Source organism: Equus caballus, chromosome 5 (genome assembly GCF_041296265.1).
Source record: "Equus caballus isolate H_3958 breed thoroughbred chromosome 5, TB-T2T, whole genome shotgun sequence".
NCBI classification, from domain to species: Eukaryota; Metazoa; Chordata; class Mammalia; order Perissodactyla; family Equidae; genus Equus; species Equus caballus.
Genome location: NC_091688.1, coordinates 35968108 through 35993174, shown reverse-complemented (window position 1 = coordinate 35993174; position 25067 = coordinate 35968108). Strand labels below are relative to the sequence as shown.

Sequence of the window (25067 nt, the reverse complement as noted above, 5' to 3'; positions counted from 1 at the left end):
ACATTCCGGTTCTGTTTTATCAGTTCCAATTGTTTAATCTCCCTAGGCCTCAGTTTCCCCATCAGGGAAATAAGAAGAGTCAGATCACATGGCCTCTGGCATCCCAGGATGCTGAGGGACTGCTCCCCCTCCACTTGCCCCTAAGGGGCACATTCCCTCTTTCCCCTCTCCCTCACTGCCTCGCCTCCCTCAGTAGGGGTTGCCGCAGGCCAGGGAGAGGGTGAAGGGAGCCAAGGGGGAGCACAGAGTGGGACAAACAGACCTCCATCAGCCAGTTGCTTAAGGGGCGGGAGGGGAGGAGTCCTCAGGGATCCTGTTTCAACAAACGTTTCTTTCCCGCGGAGGGGAAGGCGGGGGAGAGGGGGAGAGGGACCTATTTAAAGCTACCCTGTTGCTCGCCGTCTCTGTCTGTTTGCCGGGGTCTCTGGCTGTCCCAGAACGGCAGTGTGGGCTTGGGATCCTTCTGGTGACCTCTTCAGTCTAGGTCCCCTCAGCCACTCTACGCCAAGATGGGCCGTGGGGTGAGTATTCCCAAAGAGCAGGAGTCGCTCTGTAGGGAGGAGCAGGGCTCTCTGGAGGGTGAGGGAGGCTAGAGTGAAAGGATGAGATGGGGATGGCATGTGGAGGGAGGGGCAGAGGGAAGCTGACCGAGTTGGGTAGTTTGAATTTGGAAACAGTCTCCAAGCTACAAATGCAGCCCAGACTCACTGTGCTCACAGGACCAAGTGTTCTCCTCTTCATCAGCTGCCCACCAGTATCAGCCGCACAGCCCACCACACACATCCCTCCAGCTCTCCCTCCACTCCACCCGGCATCTCTATCAGGGTTCCTCCCTGCCATCTCCCAGCACAGTCCTCCTCTCTCACCGTATCTCCTGAAGGGATATTTGGCACCGTTAATTCTCCCCTCCTTTGCCACCCCTTGAAAATGCCCATTACTCTGGGAGTCCCAGCCAGAGAGGATGGGTGTCCAATTTGAAGTTGGAGAGGGGCAGGGGAGCATCCGTCCCTGAGTCACCAAGCAGTTCCAGCCACCAGCTCCAGGGGCCCTGAGTTCCCAGGACAGCTGGGAGAGGTGTGGGGAGGAAGAGAGATGGGCCCCCAGCACCCCTCCGGATGTCCCGGGCAGCACTGCCCTCGGGCTCCGGGCCATCGGCTTTGAGGACTTTCCCAGAGGCTGGTGAGAGCTGCCTGCACCCCCCTCGATCCACCAGCGCCCGTGGCATTCTGCAGCACCAAATATGCCAAGGGGAAGATTAACAACCACGGAGGCGAGGCGGCGGGCAGGGACAGGGCTTCGAATTCTTGGAAATGAAATTTCCATATGGAGAAAAGTGATCCAATCCCCTGACAGACTGTGCCGAGCTGCTTTCCTTTTGTGGAAGGCTGGCAGAAGAGGGCAGGGAGGAACAGGGCCTGCTGAGCAATGGGAGGGTGCTGCGGAAAGAGGGTGCCTGTGGGGACCTGGGGGCAGTTTCTGGGCCCAGGAGGGGTCAGGTAAGGACATGTTATTGCACTGAGTTTAGCAGCTGGGAAAACTCCGAGCTTGGACACCAGGGTTCCTGAGCTAGGGTAGGAGCTATAAATAGAACCGTGTGTGTGTGTGTGTGTGTGTGTGTGTGTGTGTGTGTGTGTGCGCGCGCGCGCACGACCCATGGGTTCTCCATAGGCTGGAGTTGATACAGATACCCATGGATGAGCACCTGTGTTTGTGTCTCAGCAGAGACATTTGCGAACCTACAGGCCTTCCGGCATGCGTGAGCATGGATGCCAGTCTGTGCCAGTGTGTGAGGGTCTGTGAGGAGTGTCTCTGAGGTGTGGCCTTCACAGAGGAAGAGGCCACAACTGTGGGAAGATACACCTTCAGCTGTTCCTTGACATCTTTTGTTCCCCCAGGGAAAGGGAGTCCCCGGCTGAGGAGCAGGACCTCTCAGGAGAGGCCAGGCTGACCCTCCACTCCCCACCTCCACCTTAGAACAGGGGGGACCCAGCTCAAGGGGTCCCGTTTGGGAAGCGATTTGACTTTGACTTCTTCCGGGACCCCAGTGGTCTCGGGTCTGGGCTTCTCCCCCAGCTTCCCTGAATTCCCCATCACCTCCCCATCACAGTCAGGGAGCAGATCTGGTTCAGTGTGGACCAAGAGGCTGGGTGAAGTGGGGGAATTTGGAGCTGGAGCTTGGAGTTGAACCTACAAGAAGACCCCTGAAGAGGGAAATCCCACCCCCTACCCGTCTCTCCCTTCTAAGACTCTTTTTGCCTCCTACCTCTTTCTCCCTGCATCATCTCTCCAGGGCAAGGCCTAACTGTCACCCTATGTGTGGCCATGAAGGGCAGCGTGGGAGTTGGGGGAAGGGATGAAACTGGTGGGCGGGAGCCCAGCCCGCTCCAGCTGCCACCAAGAGGCTGCAGTGCGGGGAGTGGTGGCTGATTTCCAGCTGCCCCCACTCTGTCCCAGCCTCTGGCTTTCTCAGAAAGAACTCTCTGTTCTCCTTTAGCATTCAAGACCCAGAGAGGGGGACTTGTGGTTGGGAGAGGGAGGAGTGGAGGGGGGGTCCTTGCTTCCTCTCTTTCTTTCTTGCCTGGGCAGCCTGCTGGCCCCAAATCTCCGCAGGCTCCTGGCTGCAGAGCCTGAGATCCTTGCCAGGACAGGAGGAGGGGGCAGGGGCAGTGTGTCCCAAGTCCTGCCCCTGCCTGCAGAATAGGGTGGGGCCTTAGGAAAGGGGTGCTGCCTGGCGCTGCTGAGCTCAGCCACCGGTCAACATGCCAAGAGTATGTGGGCTGGCAATTTTTAAAAACCGTGCCTTTGATTCTAATTTTCACAAACTTTATTTCACATCAGAATGGACAGAAATTCTCTGGGCTCTGCTCCTTTGCCCCCAGCCGCAGCCCCCTCCTCTGCACGTGCCCAGACCTGTGTCTGCCCCTGAAGGTCTGGAGGCTCACACTGAGGCTTGCCCAGCCTGATCTCTTCCCTCTTGTCCCTTCATTTCTTTTCATCAATTTCTCAGCCCCGCCCCACCATGGACAGAACCCAAAGCCTTAGGGCTGTGACTCCAAAGCATTTCAATTCATTCAGTTGAATGAACGCCCTTAAGTCACCTGGGGAGGGGAGAGGTAGCTGCTTCAGTCTCCCCAGGATGATCAGCCTTTGAAAGCCAAAATGACACTTGATTTGTAGATGCTTCATATGGAAACAAATGCAAGATTCACTCATCACTTTTGCTGAGAAGATCATTTCTGAGCAACATAGCCTCCAAAAGCTCATATCCTTTTAGCTCATTAGTGTCTACGGGACATCAATGTCCACCTCCCACTGCATCTCCCCCACACTGCCTCCCCCCAATTCCTGATTTCACTTGTCAGACCAAGGCAGCTCTACATTCCTGGGATTGCTCCCGACTCTGTGATGGGAAAACTAATGCGTTATCCCAGAGCACAGAGAATTTTTAGGGCAGTGAAACTACTCTGTAGGATACTATAATGGTGGAAACATGTCGTTGTATATTTGTTCAAACCCATAGAATGGACAACACGTAGAGTAACCCCTAATGTAAACTGTGGGCTTTGGGTGACAATGATGTATCAATGTAGGTTCATTGATTGCAAAAAATATACCGCTGTGGTGGGGGATGTGGATAGTGGGGGAGACTGTGCGTGCAGGGGCAGGGGTATATGAGAACTCTCTGTACTTTCTGCTCAATTTTGCTGTGAACCTAAAACTGCTCTACAAGAAAGGTCTACTTTAAAAAAAAATGCCATCATCCTGCAAAAAAGGGCAAGCACCTTGACTGTAGATCCAACCCAGGTATCCCCTCTTTGTGAAAAGAAATGACACCCTGAAAACCTAGCACAGCCCTTAGGACCCGGTGGAGAAATGGAGGCGTGGGACAGAAACTGAGCAGTGCTCTCTAACAAGGGCAGCACTTCCTGAGGGAAGTGGGAGGAAAGGGGATTGGGGAGGAAGAGGGAGGGAGAAGGCCCTTGTCATGGCCACCCCAGGCTTTCCCCAGCCCCCCTCCTATCCTATCACCCCAAGACAGCCTCCCCTTGGAGGGAGAAATTCCCCACCCTCTGCCCCAGAAGCTCCCTATGAGACCCTGGAAGGCTGGAGGTGGTGAGGAGACCACAAGCCCTGAAGAGGAAGGGAAATATGGCGGCCTCATGAGTTAAGTGTTCACCTGATTTTATCAGAGGACCTAGGAATGCCTGGACCTAAGAGTTACATGCATTTTAGTTTTAGATTTATTCTCAGAGACAACTTCTTATATTTTGGACAAAAGGGGCCCAGTTCCCTTCTCACCCAACTGTGCTTTGGGGCCTCAAGTCCTGTCAATTGCCTTTTGCCTGGTAGTGGGCAGGGCGGCCCAACAGGATGGAGAGGGCTGCCAGCACGCTCTCTGTGCCTGTTCCCTGGACATGCTCTGACCCTCCAACTGTGGACCTTTCTCAGTCATGACCCCTGCTCATTCCATTTCCACACTCCACCACCAGACCCTTCAGCTCCCCATCCTCCAGACACTTCCCTGCCCTGACCCCTGGCTCCGCAAAGACTCTCATTCTCCCAAATTCCAAACTGTCTCTACTCCTCTCTAAGTAAAGCAGCCATGGTGTCGGGACAAGGACAGTCCTACAGGCTGCTTCTACTTCCTCAAACCACCCCCACAACCCTGTCCACTCCCTTCCAGAATTCTAAATAGCATGGAATGGTGCTTTTTAAAGTTTTTGTTTATTTTGTTTTGTATTTAGCAGCAGCGTTCTTTCAACAAATGAAATCTTAGCAGAAGCCCAACTACTAAACAGCTAAGAGTGGGCTCCTGAGTCCAGAGCCCTCAGCCTTCCCTGAAGTTTACACATAGAGCCCATGGCTGTGCTAATAGTTTGCAAACTGAAGGGCTGGGGTCCCCTCCACCCTACACTCCCCTTTCCTCCCCTGGGACGATCACTGCCTTTGAGTCCACTGGCCCCCGCTCCCAATGCCTGGGCTGCTGGACTGTCCAGTGGGAAGAGAAGCTCCAGCCTCTGTCGTCTCTGACTCTCTGGACCCTCCCTTCCTCCTGCAGGCTGGCCGAGAGTACTCGCCTGCAGCCACCACTGCGGAGAATGGGGGCGGCAAGAAGAAACAGAAGGAGAAGGAGCTGGATGAGCTGAAGAAGGAGGTGGCCATGGTGAGGCCCACAGCCTGCCCACCCGGGCCACAGGAAAGGGGCCCCGTCCTGGGACAGCTACTCTGTCAGCCCAGTGCACTCAGAGAAGCTCGTGCCCAGCCCGCCTGTGCTCCTTGCCTCACCCCTGTGCTCCTCAGTGCCCTCACGTGCATTCTAGACACACACGCTCAGCCTCCTTCCCCAAAGTAACTCGATTTCTCTTCTCCAGGATGACCACAAGCTGTCCTTGGATGAGCTGGGCCGCAAATACCAAGTGGACCTGTCTAAGGTGAGTGGGGGGGCTTCTAGGGCGGGCACCAAAGAGGTGAGAGAACCATGCAGCCTCAGGGTGGGAGGAGCTTAGAACTGTAATCCAACCCTCTTTACAGATGAGGAAACTGAGGCCCAGAGACAAGTGACTAGTTCGTGGCAGAGCCAGAACCAGAACCCAGATGCCCTGCTTCCTAGTCCATAGCTCTTTTCCAGTGGATCTGGAAGCCAGGACTCCTCAGAACCCAGACCCCAGAGGGCCTCCAGGCAGCCAGCTTCCTCTGCCCCAGGCTCTATTGTCAGCTCTGGACATCCAGAGATGGATAAGACCCACAAAGTCCTTGCCTTGTGGAACTCATGGTCTAGTGAGGTGACACACAGTAAATAGGTATCACTGCCAGACAATGAAAAGTGTCATTAAGGAAAACAAATTAAGGTAAAGGAATGGGACATGGAATTTTCAGAAGGGCAGTCAGGGAAGGCCTGCAGGAGGAGGTGTGCACCACTACATTTTTGGCGTATGATTTTTTATTTTTCAAAATTATGAGCCTGGCAATCCAATTGTGCCACTTACTATTTATGTGACCTTTTGATTCTCCTCTCTCTCTCTGAGTCTCCTTGCTTTAATAAGCAGGTCTACAACACCTATCTCACAGGGCTGTTGTAAGGATTAGAGAAATGCATATAAAGCATCTGTCACAGTGCTGCATACAGAGCAGGGCCCCAACATATTATCATAATCATAGTAACAGGTCACCTCGCTACGTAGGACTCTGCTTGAATCCCTGGTGAGGGGGACTCTGAAGGAAGAGAGACATGGGGAGGGAAAATGAGATGTCTTTCCAGAGAGCCTTATCCAGGCTGCCTCCAGAGGAGATATTGTGGCCCTAACCAAAACGTGTCTCAATCCAAGGATGACCAGAGGTGGGGCCACAGTCAAAAATCCTTCTCAGCCTTTAAGGCTTCCAACCCCCGTTGCAAATGCCACCTCCTCCGTGTGGCCTCTCCTGATCAACCCCCACCCCTCCCAACCAGGCGGGATTTTTCTCTCCACTGGACATTTTTCCCCTGCCAAGGAGCTGGTGGGAGGTGCTGAGGGCCCAGGTTGGTTCTGGATGCCTCCTCCCACAATTCTCCTTACCTCTCTCAGGGCCTCACCAACCAGAGGGCCCAGGACATTCTGGCTCGGGATGGGCCCAATGCCCTCACTCCACCTCCAACAACCCCTGAGTGGGTCAAGTTCTGTCGCCAGCTTTTCGGGGGCTTCTCCATCCTGCTGTGGATTGGGGCCATCCTCTGCTTCCTGGCCTACGGCATCCAGGCTGCCATGGAAGATGAACCATCCAATGATAATGTGAGCCGGGCACGCCTGACCCCTGGACCAGCCCATGCCTCTGTCTTCCAACCCCGAATCTCCAAAACAGTTGGGGGGACAGAGGGCAAGACCCTCACATCACAGTCCCACAGGTCCCTCTGCTCTTTAGGCTGAAAAGGGGTGAGGTTTCTATACATATCTCTAAACACCTCCAACACACACACACACACACACACACAATCATTAACAAATGAGACAGCCCCTACTTTCTTTCACATTTAAGTAGACTTGTCTGCATCCCTGGGTCTTCAGCCCCTAGAGAAAGTCCTAGTCCTGGGAACTTCCTGAGACTTTCCTGTCCCTTCCAGTCTTGGGAGGCTGGGGATTGGAAGACTGAGGGAGAGGTTGGAGAGAAGGACGTTCCTCTACCATTTGCACTCCCAGTCACAGATAAAGGTGGCATTGAATGCTCATCCCGGGTGGCTGCTGCCCTTCTGGGGTTGGGAGAAGGGCAGATCCCTCAAACTCTTTCTCCTTACCAGCTCTATCTCGGTGTGGTGCTGGCAGCTGTGGTCATTGTCACTGGCTGCTTCTCCTACTACCAGGAGGCCAAGAGCTCCAAGATCATGGATTCCTTCAAGAACATGGTGCCTCAGGTAGATGGTCCAGCTGGACTCCAGGCTGGGGCATAAGGTTTCTGGGAGATTCCAGCTCATCCCCTCTCAACTCCTTGTGCTCTGAGATGGAGGCTTAGGCAGAAAATACCCTCCAGCTCTCCACACCAGGATCTAGTTTTACTGCTAAGGGTGCAAGGTTTCTCCTCCTCCTTGGTGGGGTTGGAGGAGAGGTGGGAGACCAGCAGGAGGGGAAGGTAGGAGTAGAGATGAGCACTTCACGACATGCCTGTGGCCTCCCCGCAGCAAGCCCTTGTGGTGCGGGAAGGAGAGAAGATGCAGATCAATGCGGAGGAGGTGGTGGTGGGAGACCTGGTGGAGGTGAAGGGTGGAGACCGCGTGCCTGCTGACCTCCGGATCATCTCTTCTCATGGCTGTAAGGTGAGGAGGCGACCTTAGAGCAACTGGCTGGGTCTAAGAATCAGTTTGCATAGAGCTCAGAGGGACCCAGTTAGAGGTTTAAAGGTTAGGAGATCCAGGTGCAAATGCCAACACCTGTCCCCTACCGCCCAGCTGAACCTTATCTCACATACAGCGCTTATGCATTGTCTCCTGGTATCTAGGTGTTATGAATGCCCTGTGCCCTGGGTATTTCTTTGATATCCACTTTATCGCAATCTTGTATTGAGGAACAATTATATGTCAGATGCTTTGTATACATAAACACATGCTATCTAATTTAACTCTGCAAGAATGGTGTAATCAGGAAGGGCTGTTGCATGTGGTCACACAAGTTGTGCCATGCACAGCCCTAGGAAGTGCCCTTTTCATAGACTACAATGTTAGGGGTGCCCCCTGTAGTTGTGCGATGCAGAGATTCTGGTTACATTCTCCATTTTACAGATGAGTAAGTGGAGGCTCTGCTGGCTAAGTAACTAGCCCAAGGTCACATAAGAAGTCAGTGAGAGCCAGAATTCCACGCCAGAGCAGGGACAATAGCTGAGTAATGCTATAACTATGCGATGAGGGTGAGTGTAATTTTGTCTCTCGAGTCATGGAGAATGAGAGTGGTTGGAGTCAGGAGACAGCTGTGTTTGCACCAGTGTGTCTGCCAGGCTGCTGACTAAACACCCCCTTCCTCCTCAGGTGGATAACTCATCCCTAACAGGCGAGTCAGAGCCCCAGACCCGCTCCCCCGAGTTCACCCATGAGAACCCCCTGGAGACTCGCAATATCTGTTTCTTCTCTACCAACTGTGTGGAAGGTGAGAAGCTAGCCCATTGAGGAGCTCCTCCTAGTAACTGAGGGAAGAGCCTGAATCCTGAATCCCCAGTCAGAATTAGGGGCTGTGGTTGTACTTACTTGTCAAAATCTCTGCTACAGAGGAGGGACTTGAGGGGAACATTACAGAAATAGTCCCCTCCAGAGAGCAGGGTATTGGCTGGGGCGGCATGACTCCATGGAAAAGTTACCTCCTTGTGGGGAGCTCTCTATTCTGTCTGCCCCAAGCCTGAGTGGATTCTCAAGCCTTCAGATATTGGATGAAGAGCCCCTGTACACACACACACAAATACAAACACACATGCACTCACGTGCCTCCCAAACTAGCCTTGACTCCTAGGAGTCTTTGGTTTGTTGATGGCTTCCATTGCCCCTGGCTCTGGGACTGGTTGCTTCCTTCTCCACCCCTTGCTTTGACCACAGCCTCAGGCTGGGGAGGGTCAGGAAAGCTCTCAGGTCAGGTGAACACTTGGGCCCTCCTTCCGGCTGCATCCAGGCCTGTGCTTCACCAAAGGGAATTGGACGTCATGCACAGGCTGCCCAGTTTGCATCATCCCTGTTTTGGGTTCTATAAGAGCTCCTGGACCTGCCACCACTTAATAACAGGAGTCCAAGCACAACAGAAACCTGTGCCCTCTCTGATCATGCCAGTGAGCTGAATCAGGGCTGACTTGGAGAGGGAGTCGAGGAGAGCTGGGAGAAAGAGGCAAAGGAGGTCTTGTACCCAGCCTCCACACCTTTCCCTTCCTGTCACTCATTTCTCTTCAGTGTATTATGTTTCTCTGGGCTTTCCCCCTCCTTCAGCAAGTTGGAATTACAATAAAAATCACCACACATTAAACTTCCTAAATTTTAAATGTACTGAGACTTTGAAATTTGTTCTACATTTCCCACAATTGGTAAAAATGCCTGGTAAAATATTTCCAATGCTGATTCTGAAACTGGCTTTGACAAGAGGAGGGAAATGAATGGAACTAACATCTGTTGAGTGCCTGCTATGTGCCAGGCACTAGTCTAGGTGTGTTACAGCACCCTGTCATTTAATTATTAAAGCAATCCCTAGGTAGGATTCAAACAAGGATGCAAGCGCAGGTTTGGCTGGCCCCAACATGCGTGCTCTTCCCACTGAACCACACTGCCTCCCCCGAAGACCCCTTTAATGTCTACATAAGGGTCAGTAATTGCCTAGCTTCTTCTATAGAGATTCATGCCTAATGTTGAGAAAGAAAATCTTGAGACCACATGGAGAATCCATAATAAGCGCTTTACTTTGTGTTCACAATATACTTTCTGATGATAACAAGTGTGAGATTGATTTTACTGAAATACCACAGGCAATATTCTTATTTCACTAACAGAATCTCCTCAATTTGAACTTTGAGTTTATTTGCAAGGCTTTTCCCCAGGCCCAAGTATAAGAGAAAATAACCCACTGTTGTCTTGAGTCTGGGACTGGTGATCTATGCAGGAGGAGGAAGCCGAGTGGGGTGCAGTCCACTGAAAGCGACCTCCAGGATTGGAGTCTTTGGCTCGTTTACTCTGTGATGTTTTCCTTTTTCAGGAAGTAGGATGGGACTTCAGTTCCTGGGAGCCCCCAAAGCACCCAGCCTCGTGTCTCCTCCTGTGTTGCAGGCACTGCCAGGGGCATCGTGATTGCCACAGGTGACCGGACAGTGATGGGCCGCATAGCCACCCTGGCCTCAGGCCTGGAGGTTGGGCGGACACCCATCGCCATGGAGATTGAGCACTTCATCCAGCTGATCACAGGGGTGGCCGTATTCCTGGGGGTCTCCTTCTTCGTGCTCTCCCTCATCCTGGGCTACAGCTGGCTGGAGGCAGTCATCTTCCTCATCGGCATCATCGTGGCCAATGTGCCTGAGGGTCTGCTGGCCACTGTCACCGTGAGTGGGTCAGGATGAGGTGCCACCAGGGGAGGGTCTTGCTTCCCTTTCCTCAAAAGTAATAGAGGCTTATTGCTTTTCAGCAATTTTTTACTTCCAGCCTCTAAAATCACGTATCAGATACTCATTTAATACATGGCTTAAAGTGTGAGTCTGAAAAATCTCAGGTTAGGCTACACCTTGGCACTAGTTTCTCTCCTGGAGCTTGTCCTGATGGCCTTTTCTCACAACTCATGTACTCTTCATCCCCCCCTGCAGTGTGGAGCTCATTCTTGCCAACTGTCCTGTAAAGGTTCTCTCAAAGGTCATCAGTGAATAACTGGCAAATCCAGTGACCTTTTCTCAGCCCCTATCCTTAACTCTGCTGCTGAAATGGATACTGCTGTCCACCCTCCTAGAATTCCCTCCTTCGTTGATGGCTGTGACGCGTCGCTATCCTGGCTCTCCTCTCCTCTGTCCCCTGCCATGTCTCCTCCTCCCCCAATGCTGATTCTCAAGCCTCAGCTCTCTGCTCTTCTTCTTATGCCCCTCGAGTGAGCCCATCTGCTCCCAGTTTCCAGTGCCCATTCTGTGTGGATGACTCTCACATCTCTATGCCCAGCTCTACTCACTCTCTCCGGAGCTCTAGCCAAATATGTTCAACTCCCTACTAGACATTTTGTCTAAATATACACCCATGATCTCAGCTCGACACATCTAAATTCAACACATTCACTCTTACACCTAGGTCCCAAGGTGTCTGTGGAGTGGGATCAAGGGGGCGGGATAGAGCCATGGTCTAGGGTAAGATCATGGACATCCCTGACTCCCGACTTATTCCTTTTTTATTCTCCTCTCTCTCTACCAGGTGTGTCTGACTCTGACAGCCAAGCGCATGGCGAGGAAGAATTGCCTGGTGAAGAATCTGGAGGCGGTAGAGACGCTGGGCTCCACCTCCACCATCTGCTCTGACAAGACAGGCACCCTCACCCAGAACCGCATGACTGTTGCCCACATGTGGTTTGACAACCAGATCCATGAGGCTGACACCACTGAAGACCAGTCTGGTGATTGGGTGCTCCAGAGGGGGCGAAGGAGACTGGAGGATGTTCAGGGTGCTGGTGTGGTGAGGAGGGTGGGGGTGAGATAAGTAAGTGTTCTAAAGGAGATCCAAGCTCCTGGTTCTCCCTCCTTTCCTCCCAGGGGCCACTTTTGACAAACGATCCCCAACATGGACGGCCCTGTCTCGGATTGCTGGTCTCTGCAACCGTGCAGTTTTCAAGGCTGGGCAGGAGAACATCTCTGTGTCTAAGGTAAGGAGTCAGGGGCATGTCCATAGCCTGCCCACCTTGCTGACTCCCAGCTTTTCCCATCGCACCCTGCTGCCTTGAAGGCTTCGGTGACCTCCTCCCTTGGTCTTCCACTTCCTCCCTGGCCCCATGATGACGCTGAATTCTCTTCTGTCAGCGGGACACAGCCGGTGATGCCTCCGAGTCAGCTCTGCTCAAGTGCATTGAGCTGTCCTGTGGCTCCGTGCGGAAGATGAGGGATAGAAACCCCAAGGTGGCGGAGATTCCTTTCAACTCTACCAACAAGTACCAGGTCTGGTTGGGGTGCTGGGACAGGGAAAGAAGGAGGGACAGAAACGAGGGAGTGCACAGAGCCAAGGGGGAATCATCAACAGGAGGAGTGGGGACATCTGAGGATCATGTCCCCTTACCTCTGCCTTATCTCCAGGGCAACTTTTGTGACTACATCTCTGGTAGCAATTACCCCCTAACTCCCAGATCTTCATTCCTTACTGCAATCTGTCCCCCTCTCAACTCTTCTTCCCATAGCTCCCCATCCTCTGGCCTTGGTCCCTCAACTCTCCCATCCCACTGAACCATACTTCTGAAATTTCCTTAGAGTATCCCTCAGCCTGTAGGCATCTGTTAAATGCCAAGAACGCAGTCTCAGCTATGTCCCCTATCAGTCATAGTGGTAAAGCCCCACTGAGGCAGCATGGTGGTGGGGGATGCTGACAAGAGAGCCATCCAGCCTCTAGCACAGAGCCTATCTTAACTGATCTTAGTAAATATTTGTTGAGTGAATGAATGTCCTGTGGGAAGGTGACTCTGGTTACAAGGTTGAGACTATGAGGTCCAAACACCCCTCCATACATGGATACTCTCCCTATGTTGACAATGGTTGATGGACCAGGGGTTATTTTATTAAGGCAGGGTTCCTTACCGGCCTCTGCTCTCTTCCAGGCCCCATGGTGGGTACTGGAGGTATGGCCCCCTCCGTAACTGCCTATCCTCTTTCCAGCTGTCCATCCATGAGCGAGAAGACAGCCCCCAGAGCCATGTGCTGGTGATGAAGGGGGCCCCAGAACGCATCCTGGACCGGTGCTCCACCATCTTGGTGCAGGGCAAGGAGATCCCTCTGGATAAGGAGATGCAAGATGCCTTTCAGAATGCCTACATGGAGCTGGGAGGACTAGGGGAGCGTGTGCTGGGTGAGGGGCCAGAGCCGGGGGGCAGGGCTGAGAAAGGGATCCCCCATTTGGGGTGAGGGGCACTGGGGACATCCAGGCAGCCACCTTGCTGCTCTCACTCCTCCTTTCTCTGCCCCTTCAGGGTTCTGTCAACTGAATCTGCCCTCTGGAAAGTTTCCTCGGGGCTTCAAGTTTGACACAGATGAGCTGAACTTTCCCACGGAGAAGCTCTGCTTTGTGGGGCTCATGTCTATGATTGACCCTCCCCGGGCTGCTGTGCCAGATGCTGTGGGCAAGTGCCGAAGTGCAGGCATCAAGGTACTGGCCTCACTCCCTTCCCTTCAACTTCTCCCAGACACCAAAGATTGAGGGACTGCAGGGGCTGCTGCCCGGGCACTGATGGCTTCCTTAACACTGACTGAGAGGAGAAGCTGCCATCTGCAAGAGAAGGTCGACCCCTGCCTTGGGGCCCTCACCCTCATCCCTTTTGCTCCGAGGGGCCACTTTCCCACGTCCGTCCTCTCCCTCCCTGGCACGGATTATGCTGTTCTGATGTCAAGCTGATCTGGCACCCCTGTCTTGGAGATCTGGTTGTCCTGCCTGCCCAACTACTGCCCACTCTCTCTAGCCATTTGGGATGGAATTAGTAAGCTCTTGTCAGCCCCGACTCATAACCCTGTAGACGGGCTCCAGCCCTCATCCCACCCAGCACACCTCTCCCAGGCTCTCCTGTCCAACTGCAATTGCTTCTCAGTGACCACTCCCTCCTCTGTGGTACATTTTTTATTCATTCAACAAATGTTTATTGTTTACCAACTATGTACGAGGCACTGTTCAACGTGCTGGAGTTTAACAAACAAACAAACAGAAATCTCTTCCATCTTAGAGCTTACTTTGCCGGTTCCAAGATATGGTTCTTTGCCATCCCCCTTAACCTATCCAGTCACCAGTTCTGGTGCTGTCTGTTGCTCCTCATTTCTCAACATCTCACTTATTACCAAATCAGTTCAACTCAACCTGTCTACCGAGGGCCAGGTAGTGCGCTGGGCACTGGACGTGCAAAGAGGAATAAGACAGTGCTTGGCCTCTGGGAGAACAAATGCCTTTAAAATTAATGACAGAATAATCATAATAGCTAGAGTTGCTGAGCACCTACTATGGGTCAGATAGTCGAAACAGCCAATTGTTTTGTGATCCTTTATATGAATCAGTCGCTATTCTTAGCACTAAACCTGTAAGATCTTGTTTAATCTCCACAGTAACCCTAAGAGTAAGCACCAGTATTTGCTCTTTTTTACAGAGAGGAAAACTGAGGCACAAAGTAACATAGTCGAGGCCACACAACTAGTAAGTGGTAGGGCCAGGATTTGAACCCAGGCAGGCTGCTGTTTCTTAATCATCCCACTAGAGGACTTGTATGTGATTTCTGAATCTCAATAACCACTCTGTCTCTAAGGTAGGCATGATTATCCCTATTTAAAAATAAAACAAGCTGAGACTCAGAGTGGGCAAGTAGTTTTCCCAAAATAAAACTGCCGGTAAGAGGTGGATTGGCTATATGAAGCATGGGCTGCTTGTCCGGAAAGCACGTGCTCGTCCTGCTCATCAGGCTGCTGCTGGCCACGATCAGAACTATCAAGGAGGCCTGGGGAAAGTACCTCCCCAGGAACTCAGATCAGGGAGCAGTTAATTCTGCCTCAGAGAATGTTTTACAGAGGGCATGATATTTGATCTGGGCCTCGAAGGTTGAAGAGTATTTGGTAAGGCAGGAGGGAGAGGAAAGCATGTCAAGAGCAGGGAACAGAGCGTACCCTGCGTGGTTAGGCTGTACGGGGCATGTGTGTGGGCTGTGGGGGGAGGTGGCAGAGCAGCACTGGGGATTGAGACTGGAACGCTGGGCCAAGGCCAGTTGGAAAGACTTTGCTTAAATGCTACACTTGGGCTTTATCCTGTGATCCACAGAGAGCCACAGGTGTCACAGGGCAGATCTAGCTTTTAGAGGCCTACCTGGATGGAAGAGGGACTGGATGTGAAGAAGAACTGGAGTCAGGGAGACAGGGAAAGAGGCTATTGCAATAGTTCAGGCAAAGGATGATGACCCGAAGAAGGGCAGCGACAAAGGGAGTGGAGAGGAGGAGTTACCTTTGAGCAATGTTTGGAGAACTTGGTGAGCAAACTGGATATGGGAGGTGAGGAAGATATAGGGGACAAATGGACAGAATGAATTGAGAGGAGAGTATCTAAGACAGGGAGTAGAGGAGCATGATGGGTGGAGTTGGTGGGAGTAGAGATCATGAGTTCAATTTTGACCTTAAGTTTGAAGCGTCTGTAAGACACCCCGGGAGAGATGTTCCAGGAAAGTTGGAAAATGGTTTAGAGCTCAAGAAAGAGGGTTAGGACTGGAGATTTGAGTCTCATTAGCACATGAGTGCAAATTAAAGACCTACTAGTATGTCTTATTATATTGCCCAGAAGCAAACATGGTTTAAGAAAGGGGAGGAGAATGAAATCTTGGGTGATACCAACATTTAGGGGCAAGTGGAGGAAGAGGAACCAGTGAAGGAGGGGAGGGGGTAGTAAGTCACAGCTAACATTTACTGTGTCCACCTAATGCCATTTACTCTTCACGACAACCTTGAAAGGTAGGACTCATCTTCTCCATTGTGCTGAGACTCAGTGAATGGACACATCTAAGGTCCTATAGCTGGGGAAGGTCAATGTTTAAACTTGGGTCTGTCATCTGACTCCAAAGCCGCTTCGTCCAGTCTACCTGGCTGCCACCCTGAGAAGGGGGGTAAAGAGCATGAAGAGGGATGGAGGGGAACCAGGAATAAAGAAGCCCACAGAAGCCAAGGGAGGATAGGGTTTCAAGGAGGAGGTGGTGAACAGTGCCAAACGCCTCAGAGGGTCAAGTAGGAGGAGGACTGCAAAGATGATTTTGTTTTTCAATTGGGAGGCCCATGTGGCCTTGGGGCGGCAGCTTCAGTGGGGTGGTGGGGGTGGAAGAGAAGGCAATGAGGCCTAAAGTAGCTTCCTTCTCAGTATCTGTGGGATCTGCCCCACAACCCACACATGCAAATGCTATCTGAATCCAGCTCCGATCACCTTATGCCTGTGATAGTCTCTTAAGTGGATTCTCAGATGCCAACCGTCCTCCCCAGCCAACTCTATCCATTCTGCAACAATGGCAATGAATATCACCATGGTTAAGGCAGGAATTACCTTCTTCCCACATGGTGAAGGCATGATGAACAAGGCAGTGGAAGGTGGACGGGAGGGAGGGAGGACATGTCTCCCTCTCATCACTACTGTGTCTGATTACATTGCCTGCAGCAACCACACTGGACACTAAGAAAACCATGTCCTAGTTCCCTCTGGCCTTGAGCATATCACGGGCCCTCTCTAAGCCTTTGTTTGCTCATCAGCAAATGCGGGAGCTGTTGAAGGTTCTTCCAGCTCTGACAGCCTCATATCCCATGAAATCCAAACTCCTAAACAATCTTTGAGGCTTCTCTTCCACGAGTCCCTCATTAACTTGCTACTTGTCGTAGAGGTTGTCCTCTATTAAAGCAAACTATCTCTGATCCCCTGAACACTTGTCATTGTCTCTCCCTCTCACCCACCCACCCAAACACACACATACCATTCCATTATTTTGGCTGGGATCTACTAGCCCCACCATCTGGGGGTCTGGCTTTGGGAAACGAATAGGAGGAGGAAAATCCTTAATACTGCTTTCCTTTTCACTTTTCTGTCTCCCACCAGGTGATCATGGTGACCGGGGACCACCCTATCACAGCCAAGGCCATTGCCAAAGGCGTGGGCATTATCTCAGAGGGCAATGAGACTGTGGAGGACATTGCAGCCCGGCTCAACATTCCTGTCAGTCAGGTCAACCCCAGGTGAGGCCTTTGCAGGACCCCCACCTCCAGATCAACCCATCCTGTCCCACAGACTGCTTGAGTGTCCCCTGGGGTATTTGGATAGCACCTCTGGGATCTTTATAGGCCTTACCTCTGGTTCCTCAGTCTAGCATGTGTGTCCAGGCTGAGCCACTGATTAGCTGTAACCATGGAGACATCACTTTACCTTCCTGAACCTCTATTTTCTCAACCACAAAATTAGGATGGTGTCTACATCACGGGGTGGCAATAGGAGTAGGATATGTATAAGGAACTAGCACAGGGCCTAGCAAACCGTACTGATGATGGTGATGATGCTGCATGGCGAGGATTTAGCATCACTTCCTCATAGAGAGAAATGGGGAGAGGAGGTCACTGAGCATGGAGGGAGAGAATTGAAGCCGTGGGGGACCCTAATGAGCAGGGAGACTGGAGCCCCAGCCGTGGTGAGGAGAGGCAGGAGGGCTGGCTCAGGCCCCAGGGAATCAGCTGCCTCTGCCCCTGCCCTCCAGAGAAGCCAAAGCGTGTGTGGTGCACGGCTCTGACCTGAAGGACATGACACCCGAGCAGCTCGATGAGATTCTCAAGAACCACACAGAGATTGTCTTTGCCCGGACATCTCCGCAGCAGAAGCTGATCATAGTGGAGGGCTGTCAGAGGCAGGTGAGCAAGGCGAGGAAGGCAAGGACAGGGTGAGGAAGGAGTGTGGGGCCAGGGGCCAGGTGTGTGCAGGTGCTTCACCCTCCAGCTCTGGCTGTATCTTCTCCCCAGGGAGCCATTGTGGCGGTGACGGGTGATGGAGTGAACGACTCCCCCGCGCTGAAGAAGGCTGACATTGGCATTGCCATGGGCATCTCTGGCTCTGATGTCTCTAAGCAGGCAGCCGACATGATCCTGCTGGACGACAACTTTGCCTCCATCGTCACGGGCGTGGAGGAGGGTGAGGAGGCTGGGTGGGCTGGTATGGCATCCAGGATGGCTGAGGTAGGCACATCTGCTTCCTGTGCCTTTTACCCCAATGACAGAGTCAACTCAGGATTCAGGCATCCACTGCATCCTTTGGCTTCCCTCAAACACAAAATCTTCCCCTCTCAGGAAGATGGGCAGCCTCAGCGGCTAGGGGTGGGGAAGGGTCCCTCTAATCTCCCTGATGCCCTCAGAACCTCCCCACAGGCCGCCTCATCTTTGACAACCTGAAGAAATCCATTGCGTACACCCTGACCAGCAACATCCCCGAGATCACCCCCTTCCTGCTCTTCATCATCGCCAACATCCCCCTGCCTCTGGGCACCGTGACCATTCTCTGCATTGACCTGGGCACTGACATGGTGAGGCCAGGGGTGGGCACAGGGGACAGGCAAGGCAATCACATGGGTGCAGTGGACAGGGATGGGCAGCAGATAGAAGGAGGGATGTCACCAGGGCATCTGACCAGGCCATGAAGGGTGAAGGGAAGATGAGCATAGGGCCTAGAATATGGTGGAGTCTTAAATGTTTATTGAATTGTGTCAAATGTTCTTCACTGCTGATAGTTCTCTGTTCTTATCATCTCCCTTCAAATACCCTCCTTTCCCCCACTTCCCACGTCACACAGGTCCCTGCCATCTCCTTGGCCTATGAGGCAGCTGAGAGTGACATCATGAAGCGGCAGCCGAGAAACTCACAGACAGACAAGCTGGTGAATGAGAGGCTTATCAGCATGGCCTACGGACAGATTGGTGCGGCGGGGCCCTGGGGCTCGGGAGGGAACCCCATGCGGATTCTTTCTCCAGCTTTTGGAGGGATGAGCCCCCAGCAAAATTCCAGACCAGGGGCCAGCCTCCCGAGGGTCAAGGATTTTCATCTCTGGCCAGTAGGGACTGGCCCCATCCTGCTGCCTTCTCTGACCCAGGCCCTGCCTTTTGCCCACGACCCACAGGGATGATCCAGGCCCTGGGTGGCTTCTTCACCTACTTTGTGATCCTGGCAGAGAATGGTTTCCTGCCATCACGGCTTCTGGGAATCCGCCTTGACTGGGATGACCGGTCCATGAATGACCTGGAGGACAGCTACGGACAGGAGTGGGTGAGTGGGGCTGTGCAAATGCAGATGCATGTGTATGAGAGGGTGGGGCTAAATGCCTGGCAGGAGTGGGTAGGAGTGGCTAAGGGGGATGGGGGCTAAAGGTGGGTGAAGTGCCCAGGATTTAACCACTGCCCTGAACGGTGCTACATGCTGGTCCTACACTTCCCTCTCCCACTTTCCTCTCTCTACCCGCCCTGCCCCCAGACCTATGAGCAGCGGAAGGTGGTGGAGTTCACCTGCCACACGGCCTTCTTTGCCAGCATCGTCGTCGTGCAGTGGGCCGACCTCATCATCTGCAAGACCCGGCGCAACTCTGTCTTCCAGCAGGGCATGAAGTGAGCACCCACCCTGCCGCCCACGCACCACCCCAGGAGAGTGTGCTCCGGGCACACTCACCAACCCACACGGGCTCTGCTCAACCCCTGGGCCCAGGTCTGCTGCGGGGACGTCAGATTTTCATTATCCAGCTATATATCCATAGCCATGTTTGAAATGGATGAGAGAAGAGGAAGCAGTGATATGACCATTTCTGATGAGTTTTAATTTTGTTCCTAAAATGTGCTTTGTTATGGTCTTCAACCTGCCTTCTTTTAATCTTCTCTCCATACTTCTTCCCTTCCTTCCTTCCTCCATCTCATACTCTAGTGGCACCCACCCCCATCCTTTGCCCAGCCCTAAATACAGGGTCTGCCGTGCTGCCCCACACTCAGCAGGTAGCTGTAGTTTATAGCCCTGCCCTGTGGTGATGTGGTATCCACGTGGGGGCTGTGAGCTGCCCAGGATCAAGTTCAGTGCCATCTCATAGTGTGAGTGACCATGTGCCAGTCAATGCGCTAAGTGATTCAGTGACGTGCTTTAACCTCACAATAGCTCTGTGAGGTAGGTATTATTTTCATTTTATGGATAAGAGACCCCAAAAAAGTTAAATAATGTGTGCAAGGTCACCCCGCTGTAAGGGTTCACCCAGGTCTGCCTCTAACACCCACGCTCCTGGCTACCACACTGAGTGGCTCACCTGTCAGACTCTGGCACCTGTGAGGTCCTAAGGTATTGCTCTGTGGTTCCGGCGCGGATGGTGGTTAGTGCTGAGGGTGCCATTCCTGTTCTAGTTTCTTCTACTGGAAACAATGGGTATAATTTCCCAAGTGAGTTGTCACAATTTCTTACTATGGGGGAAAAAAAAGATGCCAAAACCCTGGTGAAGTTAATAGCATTTCAGATCCCAGGGGGAGGAAAGTGAGAAGTCTATTAGATAAATAAAGGTAACACGAAGGAAGGAGCTTCCTGGAAGCTACAAACACTACTGGGGAAAGTTCAGTGAGAAGCAAACAAGGAGCAGAGAGTCCAAGAAGTTGGGTCCAGTTCTGGGGCTTGCTTTCTGCGCAGCGCATGGGTGACACGGGAAGGTGGGAACATAACTAAATTGGCTAAATCCAGCCCATCTGAGAGGCAATGAAAAAGAAACAAAACCAGTCAGGCTGGATACAGGGAAGGGGAACTAGTACTAACAAGTCATCTGGCTGGAGGCAGCCTCAGCTCCTCAAGCCCCACTTGGGGTCCTTGGGCCCTCAGGGGTCCTCAGAGATGCTATTTGCATCATTCAAAAGCTTCATTAAATCAAGCACTTACCTATGAGAAGGCTCCTAGGCTTACTGAAGTGTATTCTCGGGCAGAAGCCTAAGTACAAGGTAGAGATCGCATGCTACTGCACAGTTCTGTTTGGAAGCCGTGGATATTTCTAATTCATTTTAAGTGGGAAAATATATTCATTATAACAAATGCAGCCTGAGAGACAAAAATCAATTAAAATCTGGCCTGTAGAGGAGAAAATTAAGAGGAGTGCTTGGTGAGTGAAAAGTTTGGGAACCACTGGCTTAAGCCGTGAAGAGGGGCAGTGCCTGAGGTTATAAAAAGTTGAGTAATAACGCCACTGAGCACCTTCCGTGTTTCAGAGCTTTCCACGCGTTATCTCCCATCATTTTCCCAGCAATCTTATGGTATAAAGGTAATACGTCCATTTTACAGAGAAGGGACATGAGGCTTAGAGAAGTTAAGAGACATTGCTTACAACCCAAAGCTTGTAAGCGGCAGAGCTGGGAGCAGACACTGCCTCTCTGACTCCAGAAACTCTGCCCTCAAAACCTTATTCTACCCTGCTTGTCAATTCTGATATAGTGACCATATAGTAAGCACTTACTATCCAGTGAGCTTTCTCTTTGCTAAGTACTTTACAAACATTCTCTTCTTTATTAAATATCTATGACCAGCAACTACCAGGGGCTGAGAATGTATGAAACATATTTGGGCCCTGAACTGAAGGAGCTTTCGAAGCAGTTTGCTGGGGAGACGACACTTTCACAGAGCATGTGCCTGGATAATAAGATTATAAGCTGCATGAGGGCAGGCCCCGTGTTTCCAGAAAGAAGTTTGTGTGGACCACAGCATCTCCAGCACGCTCAACACATAAGAGACATGTATTTAATAGATGAATATATGCGTTATAGACAACAATTGGAGATAAAATCTGTAAGCAGAAAAACAAGAAAATCTGTCCTTGGTTACATATAAAGCATGAGAGGAGGGTGTTTGAAGAGGGTGCAGGAAGATGTCATTTATAACCCTTCCCTTGTATTTTTCTTCTCTCCTCTTTCCATTCCACCACCAGGGCTCTCCCTGGATCTCTCCCCGTCTCATCCTCCCTTCAAATGCTACCTAAACCTGCTTTCTTTGCCTTCCCAGGAACAAGATTCTGATTTTTGGGCTCCTGGAGGAGACTGCACTGGCTGCCTTTCTGTCTTACTGCCCTGGCATGGGTGTGGCCCTCCGCATGTACCCACTCAAGTGAGTGTCTCTCTAGAGGAACCCTTCTAGGATTCAAGTTTTTGTCTATTCAAATTCTACTTTATGTGACCAACCTCTGATGTTTCTGACAGGCTCCTCTCTTTCTTTCAGGGTCACTTGGTGGTTCTGTGCCTTCCCCTATAGTCTCCTCATCTTCATCTATGATGAGGTCCGAAAGCTCATCTTGCGGCGATATCCTGGTGGTAAGCACCTCCGAACCTCACCTCAGCCCCCAGCCAAGTGCCACCCCCCACTGCTGGGTGCTCCCCCAGTGCTCCAAACCCAGACTCCATTCCTACCCCAGATCCTTGCTGCTTTTCCTCGGTGCCCTCAGATCCTGGGGTCTCAGGTGGGAAGAGCCCTGACTCTGTGGAACCTGTTCTCCCTGCCCACTTGCTCTCAGATTCCGGCCCCACCTAACACACAGTTGGTCTCTGAGGCCCTCCACCTTCCACCTGGAATCATAGAACTTCAGAATTAGAGGAGTCCTTTGAGGTCATCTAGTCTCACCTCCACATCTTACAGATGAAGAGAGGCACAGAGGTGAATTTATTCGTTCAGGGTCACAAAGTAAGGAGCCACAGAACTGGCACTAGAACCCAGGCATCAACCAAGTATTTTTTTTTCCAACAAGCATTTTTGATCACTTACTGGAGGTTGAAAACGGATGGCCTACAAGCCAAATATGGTCCATGGATATTGTTTGGTTTGGCCTCCGTATTTTGTGTGGGTATTTTTTTTAACTGGTCCAATGTCTAAAACTTAGAGGCTTTCACATAAAATCTGAATTTCTGACTTCTGAAAAATCACAAGAGCTGTCAACCCCGTGGCCACGTTTCTGCACAGCAACAGCGGACAGCTCCCCTTTAGAGCTCATCTGTTACCCGAATAGCCCCTGTAGGCATTTGCATTTTCACCCCCAACCTACTCTGCCCACCCTCCATTGTGCTAAAGACAAGTCTCTCCTTTCCCCTAGTCTGTGTCCTCAGCTCACTGGATTGCCTTCCCCTCCCTTTCCACCTGCCCGCAGCTACCTTCCTGAGTGCCTCCCCCAGGCTTCTGTTCTACCTGGCCTCAACCCCTCAGGCCCCTAGGAGATTTATCTCTTGCCTCCTTTTACACTCATGCTGCAGCCCCCACCCCAATCTCTCTAACAGGCTGGGTGGAGAAGGAAACATACTACTGAGCCCATCGGAAAGAAGAACCAGGCACGGGAAACACGGGGTGCCCTGGACATGTTGCAGGGATGGTGATGGGGAGGGGTGGAAAAAACTGGGGTGGTGTTTGGGGGGAAGATTTGGGGGAAGAGAATGAGGCAATTAAGCAGACTAAGTTCGGGGGAGTGGGTAAAAGAGCTTGGGATGATTGCCCCATGGACCAAACTATGAACAATCAGAGCAGATTAGACACTACATGCTGGGGTCCCCTCCTCAGATCCTGCTCCATCCCACTCCAATAGGTTGTCTATTTTTTCTGAGGAGTTGAGTGTTACCCCATCCCTTCCTATTCCCTACCCCTTCACCCTCACCTCCCACTAGAACAGATCAACATCCAAAGGCAGACACCTGTCTAAACAGGGAGGAGGGAAACCATCCCAGACTGTCAATGTCCCTTTATCTCTCCAGCCTCACCCCACTTCCCACCTTCACCCCTCCTTAGCTTCCTGCCCAACTCTGTCCTCTGCTTCCCCCTCAGACCTGGAAATCACAAATGGTTCCTCTTGGTGAATGCTAGGGCCTGAGGCCAGAAAGGGGAGCTGGTTGGAGAAGTTGGCCTGTCTCCCAGTCAAGGCTAGTTAGAAACTTCTAGAAGAGAGCTGGGCAGACAGGTGGGAGGTTGGGGTATGGGCAGAGGAGGGAAACAACAAAGGGAGAGAGACAGGAAAGGAGAGAGAGTCAAAGACAGGGCATTTGACAGATGTGTCGAGTCTCCAGATTGTTGTGGGCTCCAGCTCTGTGTCCTGCCCTGAGAGAGCACCCCGCCTGCAGGCCAAATTCAAATGTCAGAGTAGCAGCAGAGGTGGGGCCAGAAGGCAATCCCGGGAGCTTCACTGAGATTCCACACCCCTTTGCCACAGAGCTCCCACTGACCCTTGGTTGGTGGTCTGTTCGGTCCACGAGGCCCAGGTGTCACAGATGCTCCAGTTCTCTCAATGACACACAGTTTGATAACACCCCACCCTTTAGAGGACTAAATCCTCAGAGTTCCGTGTTGTTCCAAAATGGATAGCTGCCAGTACATTCTCTGCCCCTCCCACCCCCTTTCCCTTCATGCCCATGTGGCTGAACCTGCGTCATTCCCAGGCACTGCCAAGCCAGCCCTGGAAGAGGAGTCCCCTGGCAACCGTCTAGAATCGCAGTGGACAAGTTCCCAGAACCTCCCTGTCTTCCAGGGACATGCAGAATCAGCTTGGGTCCTGAAGGTGGTCAGACCCTCTGGGCAACAAGAGGGAAGGCGTTAGGAGACCTGCCTTTGACCTCTCAGGTGACAGGGCTCTTCCTCCCCTGGCAAATGTCCTTCAGCTGATGTGCCCACTTTCTGAGATGAGCAGCTGGTTTCAGGTTCCTACGAGAGAAACTTGTCCTTCCTTTACCCCCTCCCAACCTAACACGTTTGCTCTGCAGGCAGCTCTGCCCACTCTTTGAGCCTGGCTTAGAAGGTACTGAGAATGTCCTGTAGAGAAAGACCCAGGTGAACCAAGCAAGTGACAGAAACACCTAAGGAAAATAGAAGGCCTAAGGCAGAAAGGAAGGAAGCACAAAAAACAAACATTAGGTCAGGCCCATAAACAACCACCCATGGGCTATTACTTCATTACACTGGAATTCTACTTTATCAGAAGTACCTTGAAATAAGTGAGTCATTGCCTTGGGCTCGGAAAACTAAATAGGAAACTGTATTAACTTGGGCCTGATTAATTTGAGATTTATTGACTGTGGACAAAAGTTTATCTTTGCACAATCAATAAAAATGGCATTTGTTTAGTAAATTAAGAGCATAAACAATATTGCTAAGGGGTGGCATATTTAGTCTACCTAAAACAATACTTTTCAGGCACTTTAGGAATATCCATTTAGAATTAGTGCGTGCATGGGCTAATTATCATCGGTTCTTATGTATTTGTTAAAGAAACATCTGCCAGACATTTACTTGGTGATCTTTTGTAAGACATTAGTTTGAGGTACTACATATGTACTTGAAAATAATAAAGTTGCATTTCTTTATGAAAAAAGAAATCTTTTCCATAGTTCCGATTTCTATACTTGATACTTGCCTCC

General features: G+C 51.6%; 1 protein-coding gene across 2 annotated transcripts; it reads left to right on the top strand.

Moving 5' to 3' along the window:
- Positions 1-191: 191 nt before the first annotated feature.
- Positions 192-25025, top strand: ATP1A2 (ATPase Na+/K+ transporting subunit alpha 2). Of its 2 annotated transcripts, XM_001915236.6 has the most exons (23): positions 192-521; positions 5060-5164; positions 5373-5432; positions 6564-6767; positions 7271-7384; positions 7649-7783; positions 8489-8606; positions 10256-10524; positions 11372-11570; positions 11707-11816; positions 11971-12105; positions 12814-13003; positions 13125-13300; positions 16748-16884; positions 17397-17547; positions 17656-17824; positions 18058-18212; positions 18479-18602; positions 18803-18948; positions 19153-19283; positions 21688-21789; positions 21901-21992; positions 22947-25025. In XM_001915236.6, the coding sequence occupies exons 1-23, from the start codon at positions 510-512 to the stop codon at positions 22973-22975; spliced, it is 3063 nt and encodes a 1020-aa protein (XP_001915271.3). In that variant the 5' UTR covers positions 192-509; the 3' UTR covers positions 22976-25025. The 2 variants fall into 2 exon arrangements, with proteins under 2 accessions (XP_001915271.3, XP_070124076.1); XM_070267975.1 differs by lacking the exons at positions 192-521; positions 5060-5164; positions 5373-5432; ... (8 more) ...; positions 12814-13003; positions 13125-13300 and adding an exon at positions 14957-15149.
- Positions 25026-25067: the final 42 nt, after the last annotated feature.

What these genes read in the sequence shown, in the direction of transcription:
- ATP1A2 (XM_001915236.6), top strand. An exon ending in TGGAGGGCTGTCAGAGGCAG is followed by an intron (nt 17,548 to 17,655) that starts GTGAGCAAGGCG and finishes TCTTCTCCCCAG; the next exon opens with GGAGCCATTGTGGCGGTGAC. An exon ending in CTCCGCATGTACCCACTCAA is followed by an intron (nt 21,790 to 21,900) that starts GTGAGTGTCTCT and finishes TCTTTCTTTCAG; the next exon opens with GGTCACTTGGTGGTTCTGTG.